General features: G+C 44.0%; 1 protein-coding gene across 1 annotated transcript in view; it reads right to left on the bottom strand.

Annotated features, from left to right (window-relative positions):
* Window positions 1-14,746, bottom strand: part of LOC140197006 (collagen alpha-2(IV) chain-like) — a 36,077-nt gene extending 21,331 nt beyond the window's left edge. The window contains exons 1-3 of the mRNA XM_072256939.1: window positions 14,629-14,746; window positions 12,833-12,967; window positions 7,821-7,937 (exon numbers count right to left, since the gene is read on the bottom strand). Of these exons, the coding sequence (XP_072113040.1) occupies window positions 7,821-7,937; window positions 12,833-12,967; window positions 14,629-14,746 (370 nt within the window). The remainder of the gene's footprint in view (window positions 1-7,820; window positions 7,938-12,832; window positions 12,968-14,628) is intronic.
* Window positions 14,747-15,255: the final 509 nt, after the last annotated feature.

Here is a 15,255-nt window from a genome sequence, read left to right as displayed (position 1 = left end):
CGCCAATTTTCTCCTTGTATATCACAGTGCAACACACTCCACAAACAACAACTCTTCCGTTATGCTGTTCCTGGGTCCTTCCTTGCGTTCACGCTAGGATCTCCTCAAACCCAATCTCAGAAGGAATTTGCAGGACAAACAGCTGAGACAAATTGAAGGCTCCTCAAACAAGGAGGTTTGAAGTTTCACAGGTGCACAAGCAGTCCTGGTGAGGAACTACAGAGGTGCTCGGAAAGATTAAGGACAGAACTGGGCCACTCTCCTACACAGTAGACATTGTGTCTGAGTGACACACGGATTAGCTGAGGAGAGCAGAGTCAATTGTTAGACTAGAAGAAGCCTTCCCCGTGAGAGGGTACAGTGGCAAGGCAGTGGAGGCTTCAGGTCAGAGTTTTCCCTCTCCTAGAGGAGCTGACAAGTCCCATCTGCCCAAACCGACTGCTTTAAGGCACCAGCACCCTGCCTTTGCCTCTTCTCCCATCAGTAGAAATGTTTCAGCCAGGCTTAGTAGCTACACCACACGTGAAGGCCCGGAACTGGACTTGGTTGTCAGAGGCTATTTGAGACGCACACCATTGGGAGCATTTAATAGGTAGTGGGAGCTTGTCCTCGTTACCACCTCCCGGATATAACAACCTTAAGCAATGTACATGTTGATGTTAATGTGGCAAATAACAGCTAATCTCTTTTTTCTTTAAAGATCAATATAACCGTATAACTATATAACAATTACAGCACGGAAATAGGCCATTTTGGCCCTTCTAGTCCATGCCGAACTATTACTCTCACCTAGTGCCACCGACCTGCACTCAGCCCATAACCTTCCATTCCTTTTCTGTCCATATATCTATCCAATTTAACTTTAAATGACAACATCGAACCTGCCTCAACCACTTCTGCTGGAAGCTCATTCCACACAGCTACCACTCTCTGAGTAAAGAAGTTCCCCCTCATGTTACCCCTAAACTTTTGCCCTTTAACTCTCAACTGATGTCCTCTTGTTTGAATCTTCCCCACTCTCAATGGAAAAAGCCTATCCACATCAACTCTGTCTATCCCCCTCATAATTTCAAATACCTCAATTTAGATAGTGGGAATGTGAAACGAAAAGAAACTACAAAATGCTGCAAATACCCAACAAATCAGGATGCATCTGTAGAAAGAAAAACACAGTTAAATTTTCAGGTCAGAGACCCTTCATCAGAACTTGAAGAGAAAGAAGTGAGTTTTAAGTTGCAGATAGAATGGCAGAGGGATGAATAGGACAAAGAGAATAACTCTGATTGAGTGGCATAGTTAGTAGATCTGCTGTTTCACAATCCCAACAACCTGCCTTCAGTCCTGATATCTGGAACTACTTCGCCCGGACAGACCGTGTGGGTCCCTGGACAATGGAAAATGGAAGCGAGGGCCAGGAAGTCATGAAGGGAACAGTCCCTTCGAAATACTGAAAGGTGAAGGGGAGATATGTTGAAGGTGATAGAATATGCCAGAGCTGATCAACTGAATACAGAGACTGGTGGGATTGAAAGTGAGGACCGGGGGGTGGGGCGGGTGTGGTGGTCTCTAACCTTGTTCTATCAAGGAGTGAAGGCAAAAGCAGAATTGCAGGAAATAGATGAGATATGGTCCAGGGGTCCAAACACTGTAGCAGAGGATTGGTTTGACTTGGGGAAGAAGGAAAACATCTCAGAGTTGCCTGTGTGTAATGCATGTCTCCTAACATATGGTGACACATAGATCCAGGAAAGAAAGGGAAATCAGGAATGGATCCCGTGAAGTTGAGAACAGGGCAAAAAGGGTTCCTGTACTGTGGAAGATGTCCTGCCTCGTCCCTGTGCCGAAGACGCCGCGCCCCAGTGGCCTCAATGACTACAGACCGATGGCATTGACCTCCCACATCATGAAGACCCTGGAGAGACTTGTTCCGGAGCTGCTCCGGCCTATGGTCAGGCCACACTTAGATCCCCTCCAGTTCGCCTACCAGCCCCGACTAGGAGTTGAGGATGCCATCGTCTACCTGCTGAACCGTGTCTACGCCCACCTGGACAAGCCAGCGAGCACTGTGAAGGTCATGTTTTTTTGACTTCTCCAGTGCGTTCAACACCATCCACCCTGCTCTGCTGGGGGAGAAGCTGACAGCGATGCCGGTGGATGCTTCCCTGGTGTCATGGATTCTTGATTACCTGACTGGCAGACCACAGTACGTGTGCTTGCAACACTGTGTGTCCGTCAGAGTGATCAGCAGCACTGGGGCTCCACAGGGGACTGTCTTGTCTCCCTTTCTCTTCACCATTTACACCTCAGACTTCAACTACTGCACAGAGTCTTGTCATCTTCAGAAGTTTTCGGATGACTCTGCCATAGTTGGATGCATCAGCAAGGGAGATGAGGCTGAGTACAGGGCTACGGTAGGAAACTTTGTCACATGGTGTGAGCAGAATTATCTGCAGCTTAATGTGAAAAAGACTAAGGAGATGGTGGTAGACCTGAGGAAAGCTAAGGTACCGGTGACCCCTGTTTCCATCCAGGGGGTCAGTGTGGATGTGGTGGAGGATTACAAATACCTGGGGATACAAATTGACAATAAACTGGACTGGTCAAAGAACACTGAGGCTGTCTACAAGAAGGGTGAGAGCCAACTATTTCCTGAGGAGACTAAGGTCCTTTAACATTTCCTGGATGATGCTGAGGATATTCTATGAGTCTGTGGTGGCCAGTGCTATCATGTTTGTTGTTGTGTGCTGGGGCAGCAGGCTGAGGGCAGCAAACACCAACAGAATCAACAAACTCATTCGTAAGGCCAGTGATGTTGTGGGGATGGAATTGGACTCTGTCACGGTGGTGTCTGAAAAGAGGATGCTATCTAAGTTGCATGCCATCTTGGACAATGTCTCCCATCCACTATATAATGTACTGGTTGGGCACAGGAGTACATTCAGCCAGAGACTCATTCCACCGAGATGCAACACAGAGCGTCATAGGAAGTCATTCCTGCCTGTGGCCATCAAACTTTACAACTCCTCCCTTGGAGAGTCAGACACTCTGAGCCAATAGGCTGGTCCTAGACTTATTTCATAGTTTACTGGCATAATTTACATATTACTATTTAACTATTTATGGTTTTATTACTATTTATTATTTATGGTGCAACTGTAACGAAAACCAGCTTCCCCCGGGATCAATAAAGTATGACTATGACTATGACTGAAACTGATCAGTCTTGCAATGAGAGCAGGTAGCAGGTACAGTCACTGAAACTCTGGATGTGTTAGGTCACATGTAGTCATTCTAAAAGGAGACTCGCTGCTGGTAAATTCATTTTCTGTAGCCTCTAGAGAAATTTTAGGAATATGAGCACTTTTGTTTTCACCTCCTCCAAATGGTTTTTAAAAATTTGCATTCAGAGAACCAGATCAAAAGCACAAGAATACTATATTTCAAAAGCTGCCAAGGTGTCCCATGGAAAAAGCTTCTGAGAAAGTCGCTGGGCTATTTTAAGGAAAGATCTTCCCAGCAAGTCCAGTGGCTCTATTTCATTAGGAGTTTCAGGAGATTTGGTATATCATCAAAGACTGTAGAAAATTTCTTTGGGTGTACTGTGGAGAGTGTTCTGACTGATGACATACTGTCTGGTATAGATGCTCCAATGCTTAGGATCAAAAGGGGCTATAGAGAGATGTTGACTCTGCCAGCTTCATCACGGTCAAAGATTCAAAGTACATTTATTATCAAAGTACTTGTGCAATGTACAGGCCTGAGATTAGTCCTCCTGCAGACAGCCACGAAACAAAGAAACACCATGGAACCCGTTCAAAGAAAACATTAAACGCGAAAAAAAACAAATCACGCAAGTAGCAAAAAAGCAAACAAACAGCACACAGAATATTAAACATCAAACCTTGAAACAGTCTATGAATGCTCAGTTTAGATTGGCTCAGTTCAATTTAGCGTTGTGTCCTTCATTGACTGAAGGCCGCAGAGCTAGTCTGCCCCGATCAAAATCGCACAAAACAGGAATGAGAAAAGGAGGAAGCAGAAACTCATATAAAATGAATTGCAGGGTCCTCTGAAAACAAGTCCTATCCACAAACAACGTCGATCAAGCCTTGCCCAATACCCAAGACTCCTGCACCTTTCTCTGGCAGCGGTGAGCAAGAGAGAAAGGGAGAGGGAGACCGGTCAAACGCAGGCAGGCAGTGCTGAACACTTGCTCACCTTCCGCTCATGTTCTTGTTGATTTCAATCTTGCTCGATGCTTTAATCAGTGGGGAATAGAGTTGATTATGGGCTCATGCTCTGTCTCCAGGCCAAACCTCACCAAACTCGCTCCGAGACAGCAAAGCACCAAATCACTCAATTGGCCCAAAAAAAAACGCACCATCAAAATGTAAATCACAGGTTTCCATCACACGCAGCTTAGTAGTAGAATCACATTCAGAACAAGAAAGAGTAACAGAAGTAGTTTTGTGAACTGTCTGAAGGATGTCACCGCTGGTCGCGTTGTTCATTGGTGCCAACTAACCACATGAAATCCCTCGTCACAAGCCTCTCCACCATCAAAGATGCCTGAAGGCAGCAACACTAGTCATTAAGGGCCCTCACCACCGTTGGCATGTCCTTTTCTCATTACTACCAACAGGGAGGAGGGTACAGGAGCCTGAAGACCCACACTCAACATCTTAGCAACAGTTTTTTTCCCCTCTGCCATCAGATTTCTGAATAGTCCATGCACACTGCCTTGCTATTCCTCATTTGCACTATTTAGTTATGTTTTTTTATTGTAGCTTATATTTTTTATTTCTTGCACTGTACTGCTACAATAAAAGAACAGATTTAATGACATATGACAGTGATAATAAACCTGATTCGGATTCTGAGAGCCCACAAGATCCCAAGGGTAACCAATACCCCAGGAAGCATCGAGAATTAAATTTAATCATTTATACCTGTTTAGAAGAGTCACTGGTAAGGCAGAAGTATGAGATTTTATCATTTTCTTTCTATAGTATAATGTATTAGTGCAAGATCTACTGAAGCCATGGTCGAGGTTGATAGCTGATTGGGGGGTTTAAAGTTAGAGGAATGAAAGATTTAGACACACGTTCATTCAGTGTGAACCTAGACCCAAAAACAATCTGCAGGAGGAACCCAGCAGGTAGTGCAGCATCTGTGAGGGGAAGAAGAATTCCTGACACTTCAGGAAATGGACTCCAGATGCAGGCTTTTAATCTGAAACAATGGCAATTCCTTTCTCCCCACAATGCTGCTCGACACGCACAGTTCCTCCAGCAGATTCCAGATTCCAGCCCCTGCTGTCTCGTGTATCCTATTGACTATCGTGAGAGCAAAAGGCCAATTCTGTGTGAAGTTAGAGATACAATCAGATGCATGACAGCTGTGGCAGGGTTTGCATAGCATAACATTACTTTCTATAAAGGCAAAACCTAATGGCTTTACTTCACTCCCCAGTGAGCTCAACAACTTTTATACACTCTGTGAAAGGGAGAATAACATTACCCCCATGCGAATCTCCAGGGCATCTGGGATCCCTGTGATCTCTGTCTGGGTGGTTGATGTTAGTACATCCCTCAAGAAGGTGAACTCCTGCAAGGGTCAGACCCTGACAGTGTAACCAGCAGGGGACTGACACCCTGTACTGATCAACTCATTGGAGTGTTCAAAGACATTTTAAGCCTCTCAGCGCTGTGGTCTGAAGTTCCCACATGCTTGCAAAGGACAGAAGTCATACTAGTGTTCGTGAAGAGCAGGGTGGGCTCCCTCAATGACCATCACCCAACAGTACTCATATCTACTGTGATGAAGCACTTTGAGAGGTTAGTCACGGCTAAAATTAACTCCTCCCTGAGCTATAATGGGCCCATTGCAATTTGCCTACCACCACAACAGGTCTACAGCAGATGCAGTCTCACTGGCTCCCCACTCTGCTTTGGAGCACCTAGGCAACAGCAAAACAGATATCAGGGCTACTGTTCATCATTTACAGACCAGCATTCAACACTGTCGTCACCTCACTACTAATCCTCAAACATCAAAATCTGGGCCTCTGGGCCTCCCTCTGCAACTGGATCCTCAGCTTCATTATTGGAAGACCATAGTCAGTGTAGATCAGCAATCAGCTTCTCCGCGGATTGTCACCTTGTCGCAGTGGAGAAGCTTGTGTGACCCTGTGATCCCAAGAGCGATGCCTTCTGGAGCTATGCTCCTGGTAGGGTCACCCATGGCGGTAAGGTCGAGGGTGAGGTCCCTGACAAAGAGCAATGCAACCAAGACCTCAACAATGGAACAGGCGGACAAAGTTACTTCGAACTCAATGGCTGTGAAGGTGGATGAAGGGTGCCACAAATCCATCAGCTCCAATCGTCATGGTTTCCATGTCATTGGAATCAGTTGGTTGATTTGTGAAGTATCGTGTGCTTCTTGGAGTGCAACATCAAGTACACGTTAAACAAATACACGCACAGGCGTCTTCACTCTGTGGGCCACTTCGTCAGAACGAAGGCCATCATTCTCGAACTCGAGGGATAGCCACGACGTGATCAGTAATGACGTTTCCTTCTCGCTGACAATGAACACAGGTTCACCTGAAGAAGGTGTGCCTATCCCATTGCTCTACTCTCTCCAGACTCATGACTATGTGGCCAGGCGCCACCCGAACGGCATCAGTAAATTCTCAGAAAACAATCCGGCGCTAGTGGAATCTCAGATGGTAACGAGGAGGCCTATAGGAGTGAGGTAGTTCAGCAGGTTGCATGGAGACAAACCTCCACTCAACAGCAGCAAAACCAACGAACAGGAAGGGGAAGTCGAGGGAACACACACCAGTCCTCAGTGAGGGATCAATGGTGGAAAGGCTGAGCCTTCCAGGTTCCTGCGTGTCAGCATCTCTGATGATCTATCCTGGGCCCGACATATTGACGCAATCACACGCCAGATTTGTTGACGAAAGTCCCTTGTTAGGAAGTTGTTTCGTGAACAGTTTGAGGAGATTTGGTATGTCACCAAAGACTCTGGTGAACTTCTATAAATGTACGATTGAGATCATTCTGACTGGCTGCACCACAGCCTGGTATGAAGGCTCACATGCTCAGGACCGAAATAGACTGCAGAGGGTTCTAGGATCAGCCAGTTCCACTGCAGGCAAAGCCTTGCCCACCACCGAGGACATCTTCAGCAGGTGATGCCTCAAGGCAGCTACATCCATCACTAAAGAGCCCCACTGTCTGGGACATGTCCTCTTCCATTACTATCATCAGGGAGGTGATACAGGAGCCTGAAGGCCACCATCAAATTTCTGAATACTCCATGAACATTACCTCATCATTCCTTCTATTGCACGATTTATTTTGTAATTCATTGCAACTTTTTATGGCTTGCACTGTACACTTGACATAAAATAAGTAGTTTTATGGCATACATTGTGATAATAAACCTGATTCTGATTCTGAACCTAGACACACACACTGATACTGGGTAGGCAGGAAATGATCTACTCTTACCTTCTCCCTTGAAATTGTAATTGGGCAACTGGATTCCTCCCCAAATTCTTTAAATTACACTTTACTCCCAACTTTTGCATTTTACCCCATACTCATCAACCCTTCCCACTTCCCAAGCAATTGAAAACTATGTTTTCCTGTGGTTAGGACCAAATCCTTAAATACAAGAAGATTTCAACAGAAAATTCTGGAAAGAATGTTTATAACAGAAAAAAACATCTTGGAGAGCTTCTTTTATGAAACAGGTCTCTATGTTTACTGGGTAAAATGCTAAACCAATGTTACTTTTTCCTTCCTCACCTTGGTCTCCAGTCATCCCTCGTTGCCCAGGTCTGCCAGGGTCTCCGGGAGGCCCAGGGGGACCAACAGGGCCAACAGGACCCAGCTCGCCTGGTCTGCCTTTTTGCCCCTTGGGCCCTGTAGATAGGCAGGGAGCAGAAACATATACATATTTATCCAAGGCTTGTTAGAATATCAGCAATTTGCAGGTAATTGAACTCTAAAATAACATTCAGATTTTAGCAATAAATTTGAAATTAAATAATGATTTCATTGAATATCAGAAGGAAAAAAACTAAAAACATTTGCATCAGTATGTATGCTTGCACATGGATGTAAAGGAGAGAACAAGTCTGCAAGTTCTGATTTGAGTGTAAAAGAGTGTTTGAAGATGAGAATAAGAGCAGGCACAAATGTATATAAATGTACAAATGTGTGCATACGTGTCAGTGTGATAGCGTGAAGGTGTTTGTGTGTGTATTAACATTTGTGGAAAAGGGAACAGGACATAGAAAGGGACTTCTAAAGGTAGGCTACAAATCAGAAAGCCAAGAGCAGTTTTTTGCAAGTGAGAAGCTCTTCATTTAGTTCAAATGCAGACAAAATACATGGGCAAAAATAAACTTCTAGTTGGAGCAAAGTGAGAATGGCCTGAGGGCAATGTTCAATTATATCTTAAGAACCATTCAGTGTAACGCCAGTTGGTATGCACTTTCAGTGGCCACTTTATTAGAAACACCTGTACACCTACTCACTGATACAAATATCTAACCAGCCAATCATGTGGCAGCAATTCAAAGCATAAAAGCATGCAGACATGATCTGGAGGTTCAGATGTTGTTCAGATCAAACATTAGAATGGGGAAGAAATGTGATTTAAATGACTTTGATTGTGGAATAATTGTTGGTGGCAGACAGGGTGGTTTGAGTATCTCAGAAGCTACTGATCTCCTGGGATTTTCACACACAACAGTCTCTAGAGCAGGGATTCCCAACATGGGGTCCACAGACCCTTGCTTAATGGTATTGGAACATGATGTAAAGAAGGTTGGGAACCCCTGATCTAGATTTTACACTGAATAGTGTGAGAAACAAAAAAAAACATCCAGTGAGTGGCAGTTCTGTGGGCAAAAGTGCCTTGTTAATGAGAGAGGTCAGAGAAAAATGGCCAGACTGGTTCAAGCTGACAGGAACATGCCACTAGTTCAAATAACCATGCATTGCAACAGCGGTGTGTAGAAGAGCATCTCTGAATACACAACCTATCAAACCTTGTATTGGGTGGGTTACAGCAGCAGCAGACCATGAGCACACACTCAGTGACCAATTTATTAAGGACGGGAGGTAGCTAACAATGTGACCACTGAGTGTAGATATATTTTTCTGCATTTAGGAGATCATTGGAAAAGTCAACATTTGTTTTCCATTTTCAATTGCTCTGTTTGGAGTCACGTATCAGTGGACTGGAGAAGAATAGCAGATTTCATCCCCTGATGATTATCAGTAAACTTGATGGTGTATTACAACATTCCGGTTGTTTCATACTTACCATTACCAACTGGTTTGAATTCCAGATTTATTCTATTACTTGTGCTTGAATTCCCCAGCTGCTGTGGTGGGCCTCAATCTCTGCATAAATGGCCCAGAATTCCAGCTGCTAGTCTGGTAACACAGCCACTATGCTACCATAGTACTTCAATGCCTTCCATTCAGTTTAGACTTTATTAGAAACTGCAAGGTCAGTTGCAGGACAGCTTTTTCCTTTGAGCCAATGGGGAATCTTTGCACATTTTCCATTTTATTTATTTATTTATTTTTAATTAGAGATACAGAGCACAATAAGGCCCTTACAGTCCTTCAAGCCACACGGCCCAGCAACCCCGAATTAACCCGAATCTGATGACGGGACAATTTACAATGACCAACTAACCTACTCTCCATGCCTTTGGACTGTGGTAAAAAAGGACTTGGGGGGAAAAAAAACCCACACATTCTGTGGATACAAAGAGGACACTGGGATTGAACTAGAATTCCTGTGCCCCGAGCATAATTGCCCCAAATGCCACTGGCTTACACCATGCTATTTGTTCCATCATGACCCCAGACACAGATTTCTCAGTCAGAGCTAGGCTCCTCTCGCAGAATGGTGCACAGGGCTATCTCAGCATAGGTAGCCTACTGCGGTCACGGAAGGGACAATGAAACCTATACCCAGGGTTCAGAGCTCTCAAAAATATCAATGTATTTGGAGGAGTTTTTTGTTTCTGAATACTTTAGACATGCACAAAAAGACATACTAATTGGAACATATTTTAAAAGGAAACTTAAAAAGTGTTTAAAAGTATTAAAAAGTTAGTTATATATTTACTGTTCTCCAAAAGCTAAGTCCCCCATTCATTTGAATGGAATATTAATGCTTGCATCAACTTTAACTCAGAGCTCAGCAGGCAGGCTTCCCGTTCCAAGGCGGCCAACAACCTTGTTTTAGATTTCCAGTATCTGCAGTTGTTTTATTTCAATTTACTGTAACATTCTGACGGATTACATCTTCCAGTAACTCGCATGTGCATGGACGTGTGCCACACATCCCCTTCAGGTTCACAACAAAAGGCTGGCTGAGTGGCAGGCGAATGCCTTTTATTTGTAGCTTCGGTTGCTTGCACTGATAGCTTAGCTTAGCTGCTTTAAAACTTTCCGGATGTTGGTTCAAACAACAGCGCGTCTCACCAACACACACGCAGCGGTCACCTCATTAGGAACAGGACGTACCTAATAAAGTGGCCACTGCACGTATTTCTGTATGCTCGTGGTCTCTATAGCCCATCCACTTCAAGGTTCGATATGCTGTGTGCAGAAGAGCACCTCTGAATGCACCAGTGTTGTAATGGTGTCACCTTCCCGTCATCTCAAACCAGTTAGGCAGTTCTCCACTGACATTTTTGCCCACGGAACTGCCTCTCACAGTATGTTTTTTTTTACTTTTCACCGTCTAGGTGGTTTTAGTCTCATTCCACAGTTAAACAAACATTCTATCGTCAAAATCACCTTAATCACATTTCTTCCGCATTCTGATATTTGATCTGAACAACAATTGAACTCCTTGACCATGTCTACATGCTTTTATCCGTTGAGTTGCTGCCACATGATTGGCTGATTAGATATTTGCACCAATGAGCAGATGTACTGTTGTTCCTAAAAAAGTGGCCCTGTGTGTATTCTTCATGGAATCTCACATACACTGCAGAAACTTTCTGAGGGAACGCTACATCATCACAGCTGCTGCATTTTGCTTGAACTATTAACTAGAGACTCTCTCAGGGGACATGATATGTTGAAGTTGTACAAGATGTTGATGAGGCCTCATTTGGAGAATTATGTGCAGCTTTGGTCATCTACCTACAGGGAAGATGTACATAAAGTTGAAAGAGTCCAGAGAAAATTTATAAGGATGCTACCTGAGTTATAAGGAAAGATTGATTAGGTTAGGATTTTACTGTTTGGAATGTAGAAGATTGTGAGGAAATTTGATAGAGGTATACACAATTACGAGGGGTATAGATAGGGTAGATGCAAGCAGTCTTTTTCCATTGAGGTCGGGTGGTACTACAACCAGAGGTGAAAAATTTGAGGGGAACATGAGGGGAAGTTTCTTCACTCCGAGGGTCGTGAGAGTGTGGAACAAGCTGCCAGCACAAGTGGTGAATGCAAGCTTGATTTCAATGTTTAAGAGAAGTTCGGATCAGTGCCTGGATGGGAAGGGTATGGAGGGTTATGGTCCCGGTGCACTTTGATGGGAGTAGGCAGTTTCAATGTTTCAGTACAGACTAGATGGGCCTGTTTCTGTGCTGTGTTTTTCTGACGTTATGAACTTATGAAGACTCTGTGGGATTTTTTGAACAAGCAGGGGTGTTCCCTCGGGTTTCTTTGCCAATTTTTTAATCTTCTTCTTCCAATCCCACCCCATCCCAACATGTGAAACAGTTTGTTTGCTCATTATTTTATTGCTATTTGTGAAACCTTGCTGCACAAACATGGCATCGCCCGTATTATTGATCATGCTTCTAAAACAGTAAATTGGCTTGCAAATTCTTTATGACATCTTACGGTGATGAAAAATGCTTTACAAGTACAGAACTTTCCTCATAATCAGCTTCCCAAATGCTGATTATGCAGTTTGTGCCCGCACCCAAAGAAAAGATAAAAACAAGGACTTCTACCCTAAAGTCCCAGTAAGTTATTGATTAATATAGTGGAATAAATAAAATCGCGGTATTGTTACAGCAAGGAAAAAGCCATTTGGTGCAGAAAGTGTTTTCTATGAAGCATTTTTTAAAACAAGGGGCTGTACTATAAATGAGTAAAACATGGAAAGTCAAAACGAAGTGAAGCACCATGTAATAATGTATTGTCGCTCATATATTGTTCTATTAATTCTGCTTGGTTGCCTGTTCTGACCTACTCCATTTGAAATTACTCAGATCTTTTTAAGTGAGTCACCTGTTTGAATTCAACAGGACTCCTCATCATTGTCCAGAGCAGCATGTTTAGTCACCCAAGGTCTTCTGCAACCAGGCAACTTTAATCCCAGTGACATTTGTGAAGCCAAAAGGAAGAGGTCACGCCATGGGAGAGATACAGGGCAGTAAATCTCTGTCTTTAATCTTGTAACCAGATTAATGAATGCCATTTCTAAATCACATCTGCACAAATTCAGGTAGCTCTGGATAACTGATATACAAATGGAAATTAAAGCCCTCTCTAATTATGTGACTGAGGCCATCAGGAATGGACAATGGAACATCTAACTCATGAACAATCCATACAGATGGAAACCACAGGAGCAGATATCTGGTTTCAACGTTCAAGAATAAACTTGAATTATTGAGTTTGACCAGACAACCACATGGCAGAGGAACAGAGAAACTTCCATTGTTTCCTCCATTGGATACGTGTAACCCTGGCCTAATTTGTACTAAGAATTATCCTATCATTTTCGTAGTTCTTATAGAATATACACGCAAAACAGACCCTACCTGGCTGGCCACGAAGACCGGGCATGCCCTTTGACCCCGAATTGCCTGGCAAGCCAGGTGGCCCCGGTGGACCAGGATCTCCTGTATAATCAGCTGGGTTCATTATGTCGCTAAAAATTGTGGAACCAGGAGGGCCTGCAGTTCAATCAACAAACGTGGTGTTTACAGACCAGGCCATCAAAGAAATCCAAAAATAATGCAATTTTTGTACACACATGAGAATCAAAATTCTGAAAAGCCAGAGCAGTGAAGTTTAGAATCACTTAAGAAACCATGCAGCTTGAAAGTTCCATGCAACTATGTGGTAATGTTAACACAAGCTGCCCGCCTGGAAATGAAGAGGATCAGATGAATTTCTCCACTCTACTCTGTTTTCTACTGGTGAGAAGTACTGGATGAGTGTTAGAAAAATAACATTCCATCTTAACGCTGGAAATTAGCTAAAAATTCTCTGACTAACTCTTGCACACTCTCCAAAAACCACAAAGTATGCAGCAAGCACAGATGCTGCTAGAAATATTCAGCAAATCAAGCAGCAGCAATGATGGGAGAAACAGACACGGAAATACTGAATCGTCAGTTCTGCTCCCCCCCCTCCCCACCGTCTGACTTCGCCAAGTAGTTCCACCATTTGCGACCCTTATTTCCAATTTCTAACTTCCAGTCAGTTTGTTCAAGAGAATGCATCAGGGCCAGGTTCAAAACTTTTCCAAACTCTGACCAGGTATAATGAGTAAAAGCTCACAGAATCAACTGCACAAAGGGGGAAGGTGCCACTTTCAGTAAATACCAGTTACTCTACTTCTTGGCTATTCATATTGCTTGTCTTCACCTGTTACAACAAACCCTTCTTTCCTGGCTATCAACCAGCTGCCTGCCTCTGGCCACTATCTTAAGCTGAGCCACACTGTGCTTGCAACATCCAGTCCGATTGGTATTCAGACTATGTATCCACTCTACCACCTGCTTCCCCCTAATACTACCTACCTGTAACTTTGCCTTGGCACATATACCACTGAGGCCTTTACGTTCTCAAGACTTAAGCATTCCATTGCTCTTCCGACCAATGCACATGACAAATTTGAATCTGAATGTCCAGCTCACCATTTACCTTCTGCTGCCTTTTACATTGTAATAACTCGATTTCAAACACCCATCCTTAGTTTCAAATGCCTCTGTGGTCTTACTTCATACAACCTCCACCAGCTTCAGAATCCTCATATCTCCAGAACTGCTCCATTTTTTCCCTTTTATGTTCCCTCATTTTAATACCTGCACCAAGCCCTTGCTGTGTCCAGTCTAGAAGTTTTGGAATTCCCTTCTGAGCTTCTCCCCCTCCTCAAGGCATCCCTGAGTCACTCTAAGATTCAATGTGAACTTCTGTTTGATTACATTCCCGTGGAACAGCTTGCTGTGCTAAAGGAATGGAAAAACGGCAAGTTGGTATACAATCACTCATTGCGGCTCACCTGGATCGCCTGCGGAGGTCACCAAATCCGGCACCAACAGGAAGCGCAGCATGAAAATCAAAAGAAAGATAAAATTAATGCAAATACTCTTTAGAAATTGGACCAACTATCCCTGCTTTGTACACTATTCAGGTGGGCCAGCCACAGTCTGCCCAGCTAGAATTGTTACCTCCAATCTCATGTGCACCAGGTCCTGATATGGATGGCCAATCACGTGGGCCAAAGCATTCGAACCCCCATGATCCGATCAGCACCCGAGGCCCCGCTCATCTTCTTCAGCACTATGCTGCTGGAAGTCAGCTTACTACACGCCAATTCTTTACATACATCCAGAGCAAGAGGCCGCCACGGTAGCAGTTAGCGCAACACTATCATAGCTCGGGTCGTCGGAGTTTGGAGTGCAATTCCGATATCCTCTGTAAGAAAGATTATACATTCTTCCCATGTGCGCGTGGGTTTCCTCCGGTTGCCCTTATTTCCTCCCACAGTCCAAAGACGTACCGGTTAGTTAGGTTAATTGGTCAATGTGAATCGTCCTGTGATTAGGCGAGGGCTAAATCGCTGGTTTGCAGGGCAGTGCGGCGTGGGGCACACTGTATCTCCAAATAAAATAACTAGAGAGAAGCTAGGACCATTCAAGGATAAAGAGGGGAACATTCACTTGGATCTGGGGGATGTGGGCGAGATCCTAAATGAGTACTTTACAGCAGTATTTACCAAGGAGAGTGACATAGAGGATAGGGAGATCAGTGCAGAGTGTATTCATATGATAGGACATTTTGAGATAAAGGAGGAAGTTGTTTTGGGTTTCTTAAAGAGCATTAAGGTCACAGTCTGCTCTCCTTCAAACAGCTCTGCCAACCACCCACATCTCCATGCTGGTCTGTATTCCCAAACTGCATTTCTTCCGGTGTCAAACTAGTTTCACTAATCCTGTTTCCAACACAGCTGCTT

This window comes from Mobula birostris, chromosome 4, assembly GCF_030028105.1.
Source record: "Mobula birostris isolate sMobBir1 chromosome 4, sMobBir1.hap1, whole genome shotgun sequence".
Lineage (NCBI taxonomy): Eukaryota > Metazoa > Chordata > Chondrichthyes > Myliobatiformes > Myliobatidae > Mobula > Mobula birostris.
Note: the sequence above shows the minus strand (reverse complement) of the source record. Positions and strands in the feature narration are given on the sequence as shown.